This window comes from Ochlerotatus camptorhynchus, unplaced genomic scaffold, assembly GCF_037179485.1.
Source record: "Ochlerotatus camptorhynchus isolate MF236.1 unplaced genomic scaffold, CSIRO-AGI_Acam_v1.1 ptg000056l, whole genome shotgun sequence".
In the NCBI taxonomy this organism is placed as follows: Eukaryota; Metazoa; Arthropoda; class Insecta; order Diptera; family Culicidae; genus Ochlerotatus; species Ochlerotatus camptorhynchus.
The window spans coordinates 2,834,783-2,854,435 of NW_027040546.1; the positions used below are offsets into that span (position 1 = coordinate 2,834,783).

Consider the following 19,653-nt stretch of genomic DNA (forward strand, 5'->3'; position numbering starts at 1 on the left):
TAAGAAATCAATAAAATCGACACATTATCATTGAACGGTTTTAAATAGGTCCGTACAATTTCGTAATAAATTTCAAAATTGTTGAATTGGTTGGTACTAGAAATACTCAGAGGAAGAGATGGGCGGAGATAATGTTTTGAGCCAAATGAACTGTCAAAATCTAAGCCAATCGAACATTCCTATTAGAATTTTTCCGAGGATTTCTTATTCTTTCTAGAATAAATTTGAAAGTATTGCAATCGAACAGAAATTCAATCCCCTTTATGTTTTGTGTGCTTCTCAAATTCAACTAGGTTTTGGAACCAAAAACAATACAAAATGATCTTCGTTGGTTAATGAATCGCACCAAGAAATGTGCAAAATATTGCGATCCAATCAATTATTATTTTGCATGTAAATCGAATCAAAAATAAAAGTCATTTGAAATGCTAGCTTCTAGCAAGGGTTGCAAGATAATTTAGGAACAAATCCTTGCTGCCGTATTGTATTTTGTTTTCTCCGCCTATCTAGTTTCTAGTTGGTACTAAAGAGCCTGAATTTATAAAGAGACGACATCTTATCCATTTGACAGGTCTTCTGCTCGATTGGAATGACTTTTCCTATGATTTTGACAGATAATCGATTGTTCCAATGTTGACATGTCGCCTCTTTATAAATTTAGGCTCTTTAGTTGGTACTATCCTTTCACTCCACTGAAAGTTTCAATAAGAAACTGTCACTGTTTGTTAGAAGAGATGATTTCTCGACGGTTCCGTCAACGCCAATATCAAATGTTGTAACTTTTTGACAGGACACAGAAAATACACAGGACAACATGATAACAAATTAATGGAATTGAATCAAATCGATTGTCGACTGCGTGGAATTACCACTCGTGTTGAATAACCCACGTTCATGGTATGCAGTTTCCCATAAATAAACTATTATGCTGATGTTTTGGTAAACATTCCTAAAGGAAAAACTTGCATATATTATTAAATTTGCGTTACGTGTAGGCATGTGAAACGCAGATAGTATTTATTTTATTTTAAAGTAAAAAAAAACAAAATTACATGATTATGCTTGTGATTTTGTAGAAAATGAACATCGATATAGACGAAGCCTGGGTAGTGATTGGCGACTGTAAAAGGATACTTTTTTATTTAGTTTGATATCCATTTTATATCACACACGAAGATTTAAACAAAATGCCAACACTGCATGCGTGAAGGTGCATTGTGAGTCAGTCGGTCTAAATGACGTACGTTCTCCCTCCTCTTGGGTAGGGGAAGAATATTGAGAAAGTGTAATGAAAATCAGTTTTCAACAATACTCGTCATCAAACCATCGTCATCAATATTATCTTTCAATAATATTGTCAGTATGTCAATTTATTGTCAATAAATTGACCTGTGTAACAAACGCTTTAGTGTATTGTCATTAATGTTGTCAATATTTATATATTGATTATATTGTAAGGAAAATTGACAATACGATGTTTGTCAATATATTGACATATGTAATGGGCGCTTTAGAGTTACCTCTATGGTATTACTCTCTTTGTATTTGTTGGTTTCCTATGGATTTCGAAATTGAACGAAGACGTTTTCCTGATGATGAGAAACAAAAAATATAGGCGTTACAACCAGGCCCCCACAGTCAGTGACGATGAAGCTGTAAACCATCACTTTCAATTGAAAGTCATTCTGTCTTCTCTTCGAGCAGATTCCCGTCAACATCAACAGAACCACTTTCGATCAGTTGTCATGCTGTTTGTTTTAGCTAGACTCGTGTTCTTTTCTTCTTTCGTTGTTTAACGAACTTACTTTTGCATTGAAGCGAAGCTGTTCGATCCAAATTCGCGCAGTTTTCATGACATACATACATTTATTTGTACAACATCACATTTAAGATAAGACATAATCAAAAATAGTACGCCACAATACTCGGTTTGCGGCTGCCGCTCGCCATCCTCGCTCATGCACAATGTTCGCTAGATCACGCTCTACCTGGTCCACCCATCGTGCTCTCTGCTCTGTGCCAACCGGATCAGTAGCGAACACCAACTTTGCAGGGTTGTTGTCCGGCATTCTTGCAACATGCCCTGCCCACCGCATCCTTCCGACTTTGGCCACCTTCTGGATGCTGGGTTCGCCGCAGAGTGCAGCGAGCTCTTGGTTCATTCTTCGCCGCCACTCACCGTTCTCCTGCACACCGCCGAAGATTGTCCTTAGCACACGTCGCTCGAAAACTCCGAGTGCTTGCAGGTCCTCCTCGAGTATAGTCCATGTCTCGTGTCCATAGAGGACCACCGGTCTTATTAGCGTTCTGTACATGATACATTTGGTGCGGGGGTGAATCTTTTTTGACCGTCGTTTCTTCTGGAGCCCGTAGTAGGCACGACTTCCACTGATGATGCACCTTCGTATTTCACGACTCACATTGTTCTCAGCTGTCATTAAGGATCCAAGGTAAACGAATTCCTCCACTACCTCGAAAGTATCCCCGTCTATCGTGACATTACTTCCTAGACGAATCCTGTCATGTTCGGTTCCGCCTACTAGCATGTACTTTGTTTTTGACGCACTCACCACCAGTCCGACCTTTGCTGCTTCGTGTTTCAGGCGGGTATATAGTTCTGCCACCGTTGCAAATGTTCTTGCGATAATGTCCATGTCGTCCGCAAAGCACACAAATTGACCGGATTTCGTGAAAATCTTACCCCGGCTGTTGAGCCCGGCTCGTCGCATTACACCTTCAAGAGCGATGTTGAAGAGTTGGCATGAGAGTCCGTCACCTTGTCGCAGTCCTCGGCAAGATTCGAATGAGCTGGATAGTTCACCCGAAACCCTTACGCAGTTTTGCACACCATCCATCGTTGCTTTGATCAGTCTGATCAACTTCTAAGGAAAGCCGTTCTCGTCCATGATTTTCCATAGCTCTGTGCGGTCGATACTGTCGTATACCGCTTTAAAGTAGATGAACAAATGATGCGTTGGGACCTAGTATTCACGGCATATCTGGAGGATTTGCCGTACGGTGAAGATCTGGTCCGTTGTCGATCGGCCGTCAATGAAGCCAGCTTGATAACTTCCCACGAACTCGGTCATTTTAGGTGATAGACGAGGGAAGATAATCTGGGATAGCACTTCGTAGGCGGCATTCAAAATGGTGATCGCTCTGAAGTTCTCATATTCCAAATGGTCGCCTTTCTTGTGAATGGGACAGATTACCCCCTACTTCCACTCCTCCGGTAGCTGTTCTGTTTCCCAGATCCTGACTATCATCCAGCGCAGGCAGGTGGCCAACTTTTCTGGGCCCATCTTGATGAGTTCGGCTGCGATACCATCCTTACCAGCTGCTTTGTTGTTTTTGAGCTGCTGAATGGCATCCTTATCTTAACTCCGCGTGGGAGTTGGGTCAGTTCCGTCCTCTGCTGCACTGACGTAGTCGTTTACTCCATTGCGCTGGTCTCCCGTGCCTACGTCCTCGCCATTCAGGTGAGCATCGAGGTGCTGCTTCCACCTTTCAATCACGTCACGTCCGTCCGTCAAGAGGCTCCCGTCCTTATCCTTGCACATTTTGGATCACGGCACGAAGCCGTTGCGGGATGCGTTGAGCTTCTGGTAGAACTTCCGTGTTTCTTGGGAACGGCACAGCAGTTCCATTTCCTCGCACTCCGCTTCTTCCAGGCGGCGTTTCTTCTCCCGAAAGATGCGGGTCTGCTGTTTCCGCTTCTGTTTATACCGTTCCACGTTCTGTCGGGTCCCATGCTGCAGCATTACCGCCCGCGCTGCGTTCTTCTCCTCCAAAATCGCTATGCACTCCTCGTCGAACCATTCATTCCGTCGACTTCTTTCCACGTACCCGATGGTGCTCTCAACTGCGTCGGTGATGGCTGCTTTTACTGTACTCCAGCATTCCTCTAGAGGGGGCACATCAAGCTCGCCCTCCTCTGGCAACGCTGCCTCGAGATTCTGCGCGTATGCTAAGGCGTCATCCGGTTGCTTCAGTCGCTCTAGGTTGTACCGTGGCGGGCGTCGGTACCGTACATTGTTGATGACGGAAAGTTTTGGGCGCAGTTTGACCATCACCAGGTAGTGGTCAGAGTCGATGTTAGCGCCACGAGAGCTCCTGACGTCGATAATGTCGGAGAAGTGCCGTCCATCAATCAGAACGTGGTCGATTTGCGATTTCGTCTGCTGTGGTGATCTCCAGGTATAACGATAGGGGAGGCTGTGTTGGAAGAAGGTGCTACGTATGGCCATGTTCTTGGAGGCGGCGAAATCGATGAGTCGTAGGCCGTTCCCATTCGGCTGGTGGGCGCTGAACTTTCCAATCGTCGGTCTGAATTCTTCCTCCTGGCCTACCTGAGCGTTTAGGTCTCCTATGATGATCTTGACGTCGTGGCTTGGGCAGCGATCGTACTCGCGGTCGAGCTGCGCGTAAAATGCGTCCTTGCCATCATCAGTGCTTCCGAAGTGAGGGCTGTGCACGTTGATTATGCTAAAGTTGAAGAATCGGCCCTTGATCCTCAACCTGCACATTCTTTCGTCGATCGGCCACCAACCGATCACGCGCTTCTGCATTTCGCCCATCACGATGAAAGCTGTGCCCAGCTCGCGTGTTTTGCCGCAACTCTGGTAGATGGTATGATTACCACTAAACGTTCGCACCATGGAACCTGTCCAACACACCTCCTACAGCGCTACGATGCCGAATCCGCGGTCCTTCAGTAGATTGGCGAGTATTCGGATGCTCTCGATGAAATTGAGAGATCGGCAGTTCCACGTGCCGAGTTTCCAATCGCAAGTCCTATTTTGTCGCTGGAGTCGTTGCCGTTGGTCTCGGTTCGTATTCCTCTGTTGCTGATTTTCCGTTGCAATGTTTTTTTTACGGTTGGCTCGCAGGGCCTGACACCAACCCCCTAACTTTCCGGAGGACCAGGGTGCACAGTTGTGCTTAGAGTCCTTCACTGGCACTCGGACGTAGATCAGCCGCCCCTAACATGGGGAACAGACGCTGTTGTGAGCCACTCCTCCTGGAGAACAGACGCTCAGGCTTGCCGAAGCAAACCCCCCCCCCCCCTTCACTGTCAGCCTATGACCAAAGTTCCCACCGGGGTTGGTTACCCGATCTACCCTAAGGTTGCACACAGTTCCCGGCCGGTACCACGGGGAGGTAGGGATAGGAGTTGCTGGGAAGAGGCTAGTGATCTCAATGGGATCTGTATTGCGCATTACCCAGCATTAACCGACCATTTCGGTTCATTTAAGCGCATGCGCATAGATCTGTGCGCGTGGATGTCAAATTTATCATTGTCGGGTGGTTTGTTTACCCATCAATAAGGGAATTCTTAGAATCAGGGTGACGTCTAAACATCGAAAATTGATATGCAACGCCATTTTGAAATCCAAGATGGCGGCTTCCGGTTTCAGAACAAATGGAAAATATTGTCAAATACACATCATTATATGTATTTTTGAATTGGGATGGCGTCTAGAGGCCGGAAATCGATATCTGACGCCATGCTGAATTCCAAGATAGCAGCTTCCTATTTTAGACAAGTGGGAAATGCTGATGCCGTCCCATCAATATGGATATTCTTGGAATCGCGGTGACGTCTGGAGATTGCAAATCGATATCCGACGCCATGTTGAAATCCATTATGACGGTCTCCGGTTTAAGAAAAAGTTGTAAATTCTATCAAATACCCATACATACGGTTTTTTTAGAATGAGGGTAACGTATAGAAGCCGGAAATCGACATACGATGGCAATTTTTAAATCGAAGATGGCGACTTCCAATTTGCAGAAAGTTTCAAATATCCTAAATTAAGGTTATTTTTTAAAATGGGGATAGAGACAAACCGACATGCAACTTAAACTTAACTCTTGATCGAAAATCCGTAACGGCCGATTAAAATGAGCAGTGATCGCATCTGTCAAAACCATAGAAATTTTGTATCTAGATAAAAATAATTTGTCCGGAATAGATTGGACACGAACCAACTCATACATTTTGTATGCATGTTCGTACCAGCGTTGCCAGATATACCGATTTATCGGTATTTATACCGATTTTCAAACTTGATACCGATATACAGATAAATTTTCTCAGAATACCGATATTTGAGTTCTAATACCGATTTGTACTGTTTTTTTTAATTAATAATCAGTTTCATTATTGCCTGCCCGCACTGAATTGTTAGAGGAAACTATTGTGGGAGAAAAATTAAAATGTTTTGAGCCTGCTCTAAAAAAAAAAATCATCTTGAAAAATGTCTTATGTTTGATACTCTTTCGTCTAATGCTTACATTTCCTCGTGCTTTTGGTTACCAAGGAGTCGAGAAACAGCTGATGGTTTATCCCAATAATTTCTGGAAATCGGGAAATACTTTTATTCAGGGAAAAAATAGTTGAAGTTTCTTCCAACTTTACCTAGGAATTTTCGTTCACCTTACCCTGGCCTGTAAGTTATTTTCCGATTTTTTTCCGGAAAGCTATTTCGACTTCCCTGGGAAGCTTCTTCTGGTTTCGCTCGAAAGGTTCTTCCGTCTCCTCCCGTCAGTTTTTTCAACTTCCTCGGGACATCAGAAATGCTTCCAGAGTTTTATTGCGGTTCCATTAGTTTCAGGAACACTTCAGGAACTTTTCAGAAGCACTGAAACTTCAGAATAGTTCGGACTTTTGGGTAGGTTCCGATAAATTATAGACAGTTTCATTAACTTCTGTTCAAATCCGAGAACCGGGGAATCTCAGGAAAGCCCAGAGAACTCCAATGAACTTAAGGAAACTGAAATATTTTGGAAACTTCACAAGCCCAAAACAATACAACGAAATTTAATGATTTTCAGGATAGTTGCATTTGTTTCAGGAGAATTGAGGTAACTTTAGGGAAGCTTTGAGAGCATCGGGACACACATGAGTTCCAAGAAACTCTGGCAATTTCAAAAACTTCAGTTAAGTTCCTAGAGGTTCATGAAAATTTTAGAAACGTAAGGGAAGTGACATGAACATAGAAAATTGTGAGAGCATTTTTAGGGAAGCTCTGTGTTTTTATCGGCAGTTTCGACAACTTGCAAAAAAAAAAAAAAATCGGGAAGTTCAGAGAATCCAGGAATCCATCTTCTCCTTGAAGTATCTTTCGACTCGTAAGCCCTCTGGCGTCCGACTTTTTCCAGAAGTTTCTTCCAACTACCGTACGAAGTTTGTCCCACTGTCTCCTGCAAGTTTCTTCCGTCTTCTCCAGGAAGTTCAATTAAATTTCTACTGGATGTATCTATCGAGTTCCCCCAGAAGTTTCTTTCGTCTTTGTCTGAAAGTTTCTCCATAAGTCACTCTTCGTAGGTTTTTTTTCCGACTTATTGTAAGGTTTTTCCGAGCTTCTCCTAACTTCCCTTGGACATGGCTCCTCCGGCATTGGCGTTCTATTTCCAAACTTTTCTGGCTTCTGAATTTTTCCGAAAGTTTCAAAAAAGCTTTGCCAGAAGATTCTCAATATTTGTCTTGGAAGATCCCCATCGGATGTTTTTTCGACATCTTTTAGAACTTCCTTCAAACTTCCTCCACGAGATCTGCTTTATCCTTCCACTGGAAGTTTTGTCGGTACCATTAAGAGACTTATTAAAATATTCCCCAGAAATTTCTTCCGACTTACATGGAAAGTTCATTCTTCGATTTTAGTCCAAAAGCTTGAAAAAAAATTAAAATTAATTAGAATAGTGAATATCGATAATTACCGATTGTTTAATCATTTGATACCGATAATCATGAAAACAATCTGGCAACGCTGGTTCGTACCTAGGATATACATTTTCCGCGAAAACGGCGGCAGATGTCAGTTTTGTGCCTTGGCGTTCGATATAGATTTTCGGCACCTTTGTGTTGTCCCTGTTCCGAAATTATCCATATTTTAGGGTATTTGAGACATTTCGTGACCCCGATGGCCACCCTCTTGCCCTACGTTGTGTTTTTACGGTGTGGGGAATCGGCAAGGCGAAGACTTTTCCAGAATATAAATCTAACTCTCCAATTAACACTTGGTTCACTGTTTTATTGCCTCCGAGAGGCATCCTGCCTGCTCGGAGCAGGAACGAATAACTTAAACTATTTACAAAAATGGTTCCTTATATATTGAAACTGAGCAATAAAATTCACTCACAATAATTATTTACATAATAAAACATCCATACAACATGTAAACAATAACAAATGCATACAAACACTATGAGAGAAACAATGTGGATCGCATCGCTACCATCGTGCCGGGGAGCTTTTACTGGTCACGCTTTATATATTCAAACGCCGTAGAGCCCGTTGCCAATGGCACGATCCAACACTCTTATTCTTTCTTTTATTTTTAACGTCGGTCTCTGTTCCGCAATCTAGTGCAGAAAGGCAGCTTCCACACCTGCGTAGGATATCACACCCATTCAACACACATGGACCGGGACCAACGGCTTCACTTCCCTTCCGAAGGAGGACGTGACCAGAGAGAATTGGGATTGAACCCAGACCCACTGGGGTGAGAAAGCAGTCACGCTTACCACTACACAGCGGCACCGGCAATCCAACACTCTTGATTGGCTTCTGACTGAATTGAAATTACTAGTATAAAAATCCTTTGAAAAGCCCCCTGTTGAGCTATACAGTACGAAAACGCCCGCAATACTTCGACTGGTTATTGTATTGCTCGAGCCCTTTAACAATATGCTGTCGAATTTCGGATGATTTTCTTATGGTTAAATTCGTCATCAGACAACAATTTTACGAGGAGTGTTCACTCGGCTGTCAACAAAAGCAGGCCACTCTCGATGTGTGCTGCGCAATCGTCTGTTTTCTCGGCAGCAACCATTGTGTGGTCCTCCTCATTGTTCTTCATCAGCAGTTCTTTCGGTCGATGCGTCGTCGACTTTGGAAAGCAACCGTTTCGTGATGAGTGTGTGAGTGCTGACCACGTTTTGCGTCCATTGCTGCAATGGACGCGCTCTGACCCTCGTTGGCGTACAACAATTTGCCATACAATGAAACCACTGGAAGCGGCTCCAGTTCTGATGGAGGAGGCTTTTTGGATAGCGGAAGATAAAGTGTTTATTGTGTTGTACCTTTTGACTATAGTTTTAAGATGTATTGTATAGTGACCAAGAATCCTCGGCTCTGTTAAGTTAATTCGGTTGAGCCTTATCAAAAAAATTAATAAACAAACAATTTTACGATAGGATGACTTGAAAATGCTTTAGATTAGATTATTAGCTTGATTTTTTACATTTCTATATTGAATAGCCATGAACAGCCATTCATCATGGATACAAATAGTAAAGGAAACTTCCTCCAACAGACAATTTACGATTTATACGCTTTACCAATGTTCGTACCACTTTTGATAGCGATGGCTATTTTTCCACCTCGTTTGTATACTCAGAGAAGCAAATGACGTTCGATAGAATTATTTACATCATCGTTTTGAATGATTTGCATTAAGGGGCTGAACCAATACCAAATGCATTTCAATTTGAGATGGCTATCATTCTGTCTGTTTTGCTCAATTCTGCGTTCATCGAAGAAAATAGAAGTAATGAGAATGTGCACGAAATCAGTGTGGCACGCACGACTACTACTGCTTATTTCTGATGTTGTATGCGTGTGAGTGAGTAGTAAATGCAAAATGAAACGATTTTTCCCATGCCTGCGTACCATACAATACATTGCCTTTCTAAATATTACATCCCAAGCATCAAAACATCCTTTCTTCTCAAATTCCCTAGAGCACCCAGTCATGTATAGTCACGCTTTCAATTACTCTGCCCTGTGTTCCATCCCAGCGAATGACACCTACCAGTGGCTATATTCCAAAGAGTTGCATTGCAACAAAGGCAGCCGACCTCGGTGTTAGCTCCTCCGGCAAACCAGGAGCAGTGGTCATTATATTCTCATTTCTCATTAGTATGTAATGAGTTTCCCTCGACCGCGCGCGCGCTCGTTCGCCATTATCGATAGTGTTAAATATCTTTGGTTATCCGATAAGGATCTCTCGTTTATTCTGCTCTGTCTGGCTGTGCCCATTCTGCGGAGTGTCCTTTGCCGGTCCGTTTGCATTGCCTTCGCACCCGGCTGGTGGATCCGTCCGTGTCCGGAGGGAATTGAGCAGTTTTGCTTGGCTTTTATCTGGCTCTTGCCATCGTGTACTCCGGAACGTGTGAAAGCTCTCGGTTGCAGAACAATCCGGAATGGAATGGAAAACTAACGACAAGATGATCAGACACGGTGCCCTAGAGCTACTCATTACTGTACAATGGATTCGAAGTAGCCTGGCTGGGTCTGCCACTATGGGCACGAAATACATACGACTTGTTACAAGCTTCCGTTGTGTTGGTGCTCATCGAAAATCAAACCTCAAGGCAAGCGAAAATGTTCAAATGAAAAACTATAATTTCAGCGAGCTTTTTGAGATTTCTGAAAAGCCACGCGATGTACTTACTAAGTCGCTCAAAAGCATTCTATTTGCGAGAAGCAAGAATCCATTAGTGATTCGACAAGAAAGTAATTGGCGTAGCTAATGGGGGTGCAGATTTTAGTGTTTCAAATACTGGCAATTGAAATTATATAAATCAACAAAAAATTCTGGATGGGGGTAGGCACCCACATTAGCTACGCCACTGCAAGAAATGAATTGAGTTTCGAAAAAAAAAATCCATTAGCTAGCCGCTCGCTAGGGTTGCAACATTTGAGTGGAGCACTATCCAGTGAAGCAAAGGGAGAAACAGATTTAAATAAGTCTATAGAATATCTAAAACCTGAAGAACACTGTCGGGAACGGGTAAAAGGAAAGCACTGAGAAAGGAGTGAAATCCATTAATTTAATTTTGAATTTGTTCTAGTCGATTTGCTCGACCGGGCTGGTTTTTTATTCGCTTCCAGGAAGGAATGATGGCTACTTTGAGGAGGTAGGTACGGGGTACCATTTTATGAACTGAATTGGGTCAAATGGATTTCAAAAATTTATGAGATTTTCACTTTGTACTATTCCAGGTGGGGAGGAGGGGGGAGGGGTTATTTGAATAATAATTTATTGGAAGGGGTACCTTTCCAGGAGGAATTTGAAAGAATATAAATCGGAACTGTCTGTGCACATGGATGTGGTTTTAGAGAAAACTAGCAGCCTGCAGTTCTATTCAAGAAAATTTACACAAGTAAACGCGTTCATTATAAATTTTCAAGAAGGACCATCAAACTTTCCACGAAAGTCTCCGTTAAATCTAATAATTCTTCGCCTAGGACTTAACACCCACTAGTATAGGAAGGTATGCTGCTGGGGAGACTCACGCACATGATGGTTGATGTACTGGTAGACACTTGGCCTTCTTCGTTAACGCTCGTCGAAGGAAGAGCAACTTTGGTCCGGATTATGGTCCAACTATAGGAAAGTTTCTCAGCAAAACTTTTGTTTCAGCAAAACAATTCATACATGCACTGCACACCGGTGGTGCCTGCAGGTATTATTGCTTAGGTGGAGAAACTTAAGATCTACTGCTGCCGTTCCACAAACAACAAGTATGCATTTAATTGAAGTGTTGTCTGCTCTGCGAACCATCTTCGTCACCGGCGGATCAACAGAGCTTTGTTGAAGTTGCTGGGTGCAAAATCACCTTCACAACAGGAGACGGAAGACATTTTAATCAGTTCCTGAATACTTTGCCTCGGTTTAGTAGTAGGTGAATAGGCACTACACTCTTGAGCAGTGGATGGTGAGTGTTTTCAACTCTTACCGAAGAAATTTGTAGGTGGTATGCTTAAAGTAGGATATAATTTTATCATCGTCCTCCTAGACGATTTTCCTACCTGTCAGAACGTGAAAATGGCCGTATCAGTTGAAAATAAGACATTTAATTGCGCTTGAAGGCCTTGATTCAGGCAAAGGACTTGGCTCTGATGGAATACCACCATTTTACCGAAAAAAGTAAAGGTTTGTGTCCGAAGCCAAGCCGTTGAAGTAGGACTACAAGATTACCTTTGCTGCTCTCTTCAATAATATATTAATAACAAAATAAACCGCTTAGAAATTTAACTATAAAATTGACAATTTTTTAAGCATTTTTTTTTAATTGGGCGGTTATTGAATAAATCCTTAATTCAAGATTTAATTTTCGAAATTAGAAAATCAGTTCCTTTATTATTCATAAAAAGGTTTGTTTGTCATGGCAAAACACCTTTAGAAATCAAACTTCACCTGACATCACAAATTTGTATGTTTCAGAACTATGACAGGCAAGAAGTTTTTAACTGAAACTCATTTAGGGGCTGTTCATTAACTACGTAGACAGTTTTTTGGGATTCTTGTACCCCCCTCCCCCTGCGTAGACAATTATCCACACATTTTTTTTTAAATTTGTGTGGGCCGTGGATAATTTCCAACCCACCCCTAAAATATCTACGTAGTTTATGAAAAGCCCCTTAAGAGAACTTAAATTCCTTTTATGTTTACCTGTGCTGAACTTAGAATCTTTAAAATAGCAAACGTTGTAATCAAATAAATGGAATGTCAATTTGATTGTTCCATTGTAGCATATTAAACTCCCAATAGGATGGATCCAACACTGCATCGAAAATAAGTCGTAAGAATTTGTTTCTGCCCAAATCTTCATAAATATTTCAAATGAAAGAAGATTTTTCAATTATTTATGTCATACCCTTCTTAAGAAGCACACAAGCACAATTTAAAAACTCTTCTTTTGGTACTTTTATGATCTTGCATTTTGGCCTTGTTAAACATTTTTAATTTTTTGATAAGACAGGTTTTTCGGACTTTTTCTGCACATCGAACAACGTTTTTTATAATGTTGATTCATGATATTAGATGATTTAATCAAAATCGTAATCGAAGATCTTAACGCTCAGGTCAGCCAGGAGGAGGATTTCAGACTGGTTATAGAAAAGTTCACCGCTCGCCAGCTAACAAACGCCAACGGCCTTAGATTCATCGATTTCGCCGCCTCTAAGAACATGGCCATGCGTAATACCTACTTTCAGCATAGCCTCCCATATCGGTACACCTGGAGATTACCGCAGCAGACAGAATCGCAAATCGACCACGTTTTGATCGACGGACTTCTTGGACATTATCGACGTCAGGACCTATCGCGGCGCAAATATTGATTCGGACCACTACCTTCTAATGGTCAAGGTGCGCAAAAAAAATCATTTTGGCAACACGTCTCAATCGTCGGTCTTCGGTTTTTGTTTACGTCTGGAACTTTTCATTCGTAGTTAATGTTTTTCGTTTTAATTACTCGTTAAGTGTTTTTTTTTCGTGCATCGAAGGGTTATCCGTTCACTACCGGTGATACCAAAGTGTTTCGTGTATTTGTTTTCACGGTGTCTACTGTTTTGTGAAATCGGCATAGTGGTTATATATTGCCATTGTTTACCCACTCACGCTCGCGTTTGTCATTCAATACGCCATCTATCAAACAATATTGGAAGCTTACGTGCTGAATGTAAAAGGACATTGCCTACATTTTGGCGCATCTCATCTACCGTCATATTACGGAGAGTTGGAACACTTCGATTTTTGCCTGTGCTGGACGTTTCCATCACCACAACAAAATGGATACATGTCAAGTTTGCCCGAAGCCCTTAAGCACGGGTAAGGTAATCACGTGTAGTGGAACGTGTGGTACAACATATCATCAAACTTGCATTGGCTTAACTAAGCTTCAATTCGCATCCTGGTCTGCGGGAGTTGGGCTGTTTTGGTTCTGCTATTCCTGTCGCCTAAATTTTGAACCTGCCGTCTACGACCGTGAAAAAAAAATTATGAAAGCTCTGCGAGAGCTGTTGATTCGAACGGATTCAATGGATACTCGGCTTGGAATCTATGGTGAAAATCTCCGCAGAATCAACAAGACTATTTACGGGAAACCTCATCAAACAGTGCAAACTTATCAATCGACATTTCTGCACGACCTGGATCAGCTTACCCTTGACGACACTGCTGAAGATCCCATCAACCGGTCAAGGTCCTGCGAAGAAACGTAATTTTTCGAGGTACTCGACGAAATCAACTGTACCATTGCTAAATCAGCGGAACAAATCGTGATCGGATCCAACAAACGTGTGCACATACTTCCGAGCAAGCCGTCCACCACACCAGCAGCTTGTAGCAGGTACACCAAGTGTACGTACATGTTGTAAATAGTAAATAGTAAAATAAGAATGAAATAGATCTAATCCATACGCCAAAAACTATGCCAGTAGCAAAACGACACTGGTCAATTTACTATAAAAATAGAATGCCTCGTGAGTAAAGCCACTCGACCTTGTACAATTTCTCCCAAGGCCGAGTCCAGTGAAATCTTCGGGAAAGTTGGGAAAAGAGAGAGTGTGGCTACACCCGACTTTGAACGAAGGACCAGCGATCGGAATAATCTCTCGCATTACCGATCTCGTTCGAAGAAGTTCGCGGGAAAATCGAACTTCCGTTAAGTTCGGCCGAGGTCACCTTCCCTAATCTGAGGTCACGGTTTCGCTTCACTTTCGTCCGAACCGCAGATTGCAGTGGAAGTGTTTCGTTTTGTTCGCGTGATTGTTTCGTTTTCTAAAGTGAGTTTAAACAACGTGGTTGTACTTTTATACTTCAATTCTAATTTCTCCTCGTCGTTTGTTTAGTTATAGTTATAAATCTAAACGTAGTGTGCGTCTTAGGCTAGGCTTTGTGTGTGCGAAAAATAAGCTAGATCAGGTAATGTGCTCGTTAAAAGAAATCTGTGCATTGTGCTTAATGTTCTTTCCCCCAGCCAACGGCTACGTTTACGCTTCCAACGTCAGCATCTGCATCCCCGGGGCGAATAATCCCGGCAACCGTCACCTTGTCCGGTGGAAAGCGATCCGCATCTACATCGCTGAGCGGGGCTTTGTGGTTCATCCACCCACGTGGAAATCGTTGGCCGTTCACACCAACGGTCGAACGCGCATCGATCGACGGTAGCATCGTCGCCGCGCCAGTAACAGCAGCGCAGCAATCATCAGCAGCTAAACCAACTGGTGAGTCCGTTCTGTTTTTTTTCGTTGAGTGTGGCGTCCGGCGAGGGCGCCACGGAGGACATTTTTTGCCGACCATAAGGTCGAAGAGCATGAATTGCTAACATTTGGAGAAGTCCAAGAATTGTAAGGTTGGGTGTCGGTAAGACAAACGTGCGCACGTAACGTCATACATGGATGCCCACCCAACCCATCAATGTTAGACACCCGGGTGCCAAGCTTTGCCGTTCCCCGCTTGCTGCATCGTCGTGGGATTCGTCAAGAATAGACACAAGAGCACAGCACAGATAGGTAGTTACGCACACAAGGATAGGACCAGATAGAGAAATAGAATAAAGAGGAGTAGAAAATATACAAACAATGGAAATTTCGTAAAAGCATGCATTAGTTCATAATAAAATCTCAACTTACCGTTTTCCGTTGTGAAATAAATGTTTGATTTGAAATTGATGTAATGTTGTTGATTAGTCCTATCAAAGATTAGAATGGGAGGAAAAAAGTATCTTTACGTTGTTTTCGGATCCGTTTAATTATGTTGTTGTCTTCCGCGTGATCGGAATTTGACTGTTATGTTGCGTACCTCTTTTACGGCAGCTGCGCCTCTGGCGGAATTTAAGGGAAACTACCGATGAGGAGAACTTGACGTGGAACGTCGTTTAGGGTTTGTGTATTCTCTTACCGGGAGCTTTTTGGAGTTATTTCGATGTTGTGAGAGATTATGCTGTTTCGAAATAGAGGTTACTAATCGATCAAATTCGGTAGTAGTCAAGCTGGCTCGATCTCTTCTTTTTAGGAAGATTTTCACTTGGACTCGCCCTGGGGCAGTCTCATCCGGGCAAACTCAACGTGGCCTGCGGTCTCCTTTACCGGAGTGGCGCTTAAGCCGCAGGCTTAACCGAGATCGGCCAGTGTCGATAAAAACAACAACAACGCGCCACGTATCAATGGTCCGACACCATCCGCTCAAACTCAGCAATCAAATTCTCACACTGCTACTGCCATCACTTCGGATCCCAGTAACACTGACTCTCGCGTTGAAGATAACAGGTCTCACATCGATTCTGCTACTGAAGCTGGCGGCAACACCAGACCGTACCTGAGGATTGCAACGAAAGATCAGACTGACAACGATATGCTATCCTTCCACGTGACCCCCTTCGCACCGGACCAGAATCAGAACGAGTTGTTACAACATGTTCACGACATCACCAATGTTGATCTGACTCAAGTGAAAGTCACCAAACTAGTCCCACGCGGAAAGAGTCTGGATGATCTTACATTCGTCTCTTTCAAAGTGACCGTACCCAAAACGGCATCGGAGGTGGTTGGTGATCCGTGGTATTGGCCTGAAGGGATAACTGTCCGCTTGTTCGAACCTAACCAAAAAAACGGACCCGCAACGCATCATCAAAGATCTTCATAAATCGTCCCTCTCTCATCCCAGGACGCACCGTATCAGGCACTAAGGAAGTTCCCAATCCACCTGTCACAGTCGGGCTGCATCCTGAGCTCAACTACCAACATCGAAGTCGTCCTGGTCCTGTGTTCAGTTCTGGAGTTGGGGGCTTCCAAACTGCCCTTTCAGGCAAGTATCTTTCTGATCATGTTTCATCTGACGAGAGCAATTTTCCTCCGGTAATGCCTGTCGCTTTTAGCTGTTAAACCTCAACCTCTTACGAACCGGTCACCCATGACGGATGCAATACTGCAATACTCGTAATCACTCTTGTATGAAGGGACGGATACCATCAGTGTTCATCGAGCCACCGGGATGCATGCCTGCAAGCTTCATGGAAGCCCAAAAACCCCTCGTCACAGTTGAGCCATTGCGGTCAGCGCCCTGCAGACATCCAGGTCTTGTGTACGAGTGTGGAGTGTGGCACAACGAGGACAATTTGCCTCCGGTAATGTCTGCCATTTCTAGCGGTTCAACGTCAACCCCATTCGATGCAGCCGCTCAGTGGTGTCACACGGAAGCCAATCAACGTAATCGTGCCCAATCAGGGACATCTATTTCATCAGTGTTCGTCGAGTCACCGGGATGCATGTCTGCAAGCTTCATGGAAGCCCCAAAACCCCTCGTCACAGTCGAGCCATTGCGGCCAGCACCCTGCAGACATCCCGGTCCTGTGTATGAGTGCGGGGAAGGGGTCTTCCAAGCCGCCATCGCAGGCAAGTATGCACACGTTTCAAACAGTTTACTTCCCGTGACATTGGTCGATTCCAGTTGCCGCTTGTCAACGAATGTGGGCTTATCTGCCAACCAACGCACCACGGAAGCTCTCGGATCTACCTCACCAGTGAAGAGCCGTTCGAATGGCGTGTCATCTGACCGGTTGTTGTCGGTATACTATCAGAACGTTAGAGGCTTGCGTACCAAAATCTCCCGTCTTCGCTTGTTTTTATTGAACTGTGATTACGATGTTCTCGTGTTCACTGAAACTTATATTGACTGATATTGACAGCGCAAAAATTTCGTCCGAGTATACCGTATTTCGATGCGACCGTAGCACATCGACCAGTATTCACTCACGGGGAGGTGGAGTGCTGATCGCGGTCAAAAGGCATATAGTCTGTGAACCTACTTCGCCGATACATTGTGAGCAACTCGAACAAGTTTCAGTTCGTGTGAAATCTGGACGCCGCTCGCTCTACATCATTGCCATTTATCTTCCTCCCAATTCGTCCCTCGACCTGTATTACGCTCATGTGAACGCAGTGCAGCTAATTTCGGAAAACTCGTCAACAGCTGATGTGATTCTGACACTAGGAGACTACAACTTCCAAGTTTACGGTGGCAATCAGACGACGACGTGAACGGCTTTATCCCGTCAAACGTTTCCTCAGAAATAGAACGTTGCCTCACAGAAAATATGTTTGCCTCTGGTTTGTGTCAGGTCAACGATGTTGTAATACTAATGGCAGACTCCTCGATCTTGTGTTTGTCAATCTACCGGAGTACTTTGACCTCATTGTACCCTCAACTCCACTTTTACCAATTGACGACCATCACGCACCATTTATCTTGCTTCTTGACGAAAGCTGTAATGGCACAATCACAACGGACGATGGGGATGTGAGATTCAACTTTAATTTTCAGTCGTGTGATTTTGATCGTTTGGATGACGTGCTCTCAAACATCGAATGGGATGCTCTACTGCGACGGGAATCATTGGACGAGTCTGTATCAGCTTTCTATGATAAACTTTACGAAGTTCTTAGTGACCAAGTACCTCAAAAGAGACAACGAGCTTCTTCAGTCTACAACAAGCCATGGTGGACCTCTGAACTACGTCATCTACGAAACGTCCTCAGGAAAGCACGCAGCCGTTTCTTTCTGATGAAGTCCGATAGTGAGCGGAATAACCTTCAGGAAGTGGAAACAACGTATAAGGCACTTCTCTTTTCCACGTATGAAAGTAACATGGCTAAGATTCAATCAGATGTCAAGCAAAATCCTTCATGTTTCTAGAATTTTGTTAGAAGCCAAAAATCGGCTACTCGTATTCCAACTAACGTTAAATACGACGAAACCATCGCTAGCTCTAATTCGGAAGCAGCAAGCCTATTCGCCAAGTTCTTCGAGAGCGTATTTAGCAAATCATCGCCTGTTCCTCGCTTCAACCGCTTTGCCCATATTGCTTCACCAGACATAAATCTACCCGACGTTCAGTTTTCCGTTGTCGAAGTGGTGAAAGCCATTGAAGAACTCGACGTTGATCAAGGACCTGGAATGGACAGTATACCACCCTTGCTGCTGAAGAATTGCTCCACCGCACTTGCATCTCCCATAACATCTCTATTCAACCGTTCACTGCATGACAGGATGTTCCCAGTGGCTTGGAAATTAGCTTCTATCATTCCAATCTACAAATCCGGCAACTGTAATCGAGTAACGAACTATCGAGGTGTTTCTGTCTTGTGTTGCTCGAGCAAAATTTTCGAAAATCTGGTGCATAACGTTCTGTATAACGCCGTATCTTCATTAATCTCCTGCAGCCAACATTGTTTTAATGAAACAACGCTCCACGACTACAAATCTGATGTGTTACGTCAACACCTTGTCTAGCGAAGTTGAACATGGACAACAAGTTGATTCGATTTATATAGATTTCGCCAAGGCCTTTGACACTGTACCACATATCTTGGTCATAGACAATATGGTACACATGGGGTTTCAGGAATGGATAACGCAGTGGTTGTTCTCGTACCTGTCGGACAGAACCGGTTGTGTTGTAGTGAATGCGGCACAATCCCAGCCGTTCAACATCACGTCCGGTGTACCCCAAGGAAGCATTCTTGGGCCGCTGATCTTCAATATCTTCGTAAATGACTTGTGTATGCTGCTCTCTTCTTTTAACCTTTCTTTTGCCGACGACTTGAAGATTTATCGTGTCATCACTTCTTCAGAAGACTACATGGCGTTGCAAGAGGACATAAACGTTATGCTCGTTTGGTGTAGCCATAATGGAATGCGCGTGAACAGGGACAAATGCAAAGTTATTTCGTTTATGCGACGCACCAGGCCCATTGTCCATCAATTTAAAATTGAATCCGTCATACTGGAGCGAGTTCTATCGATTTGTGATCTGGGCGTTACTATTGACTCAAAATTGGAGTTTAACGAACATGTA

General features: G+C 43.5%; 1 protein-coding gene across 1 annotated transcript in view; it reads left to right on the forward strand.

Moving 5' to 3' along the window:
* The window catches only part of LOC135717464 (uncharacterized), a 38,214-nt gene that overhangs the window by 9,476 nt on the left and 9,085 nt on the right, over positions 1 to 19,653 (forward strand). Inside the window, exons 3-5 of the mRNA XM_065239552.1 lie at positions 14,776 to 15,022; positions 16,060 to 16,343; positions 16,464 to 16,604. Of these exons, the coding sequence (XP_065095624.1) occupies positions 14,776 to 15,022; positions 16,060 to 16,343; positions 16,464 to 16,604 (672 nt within the window). The remainder of the gene's footprint in view (positions 1 to 14,775; positions 15,023 to 16,059; positions 16,344 to 16,463; positions 16,605 to 19,653) is intronic.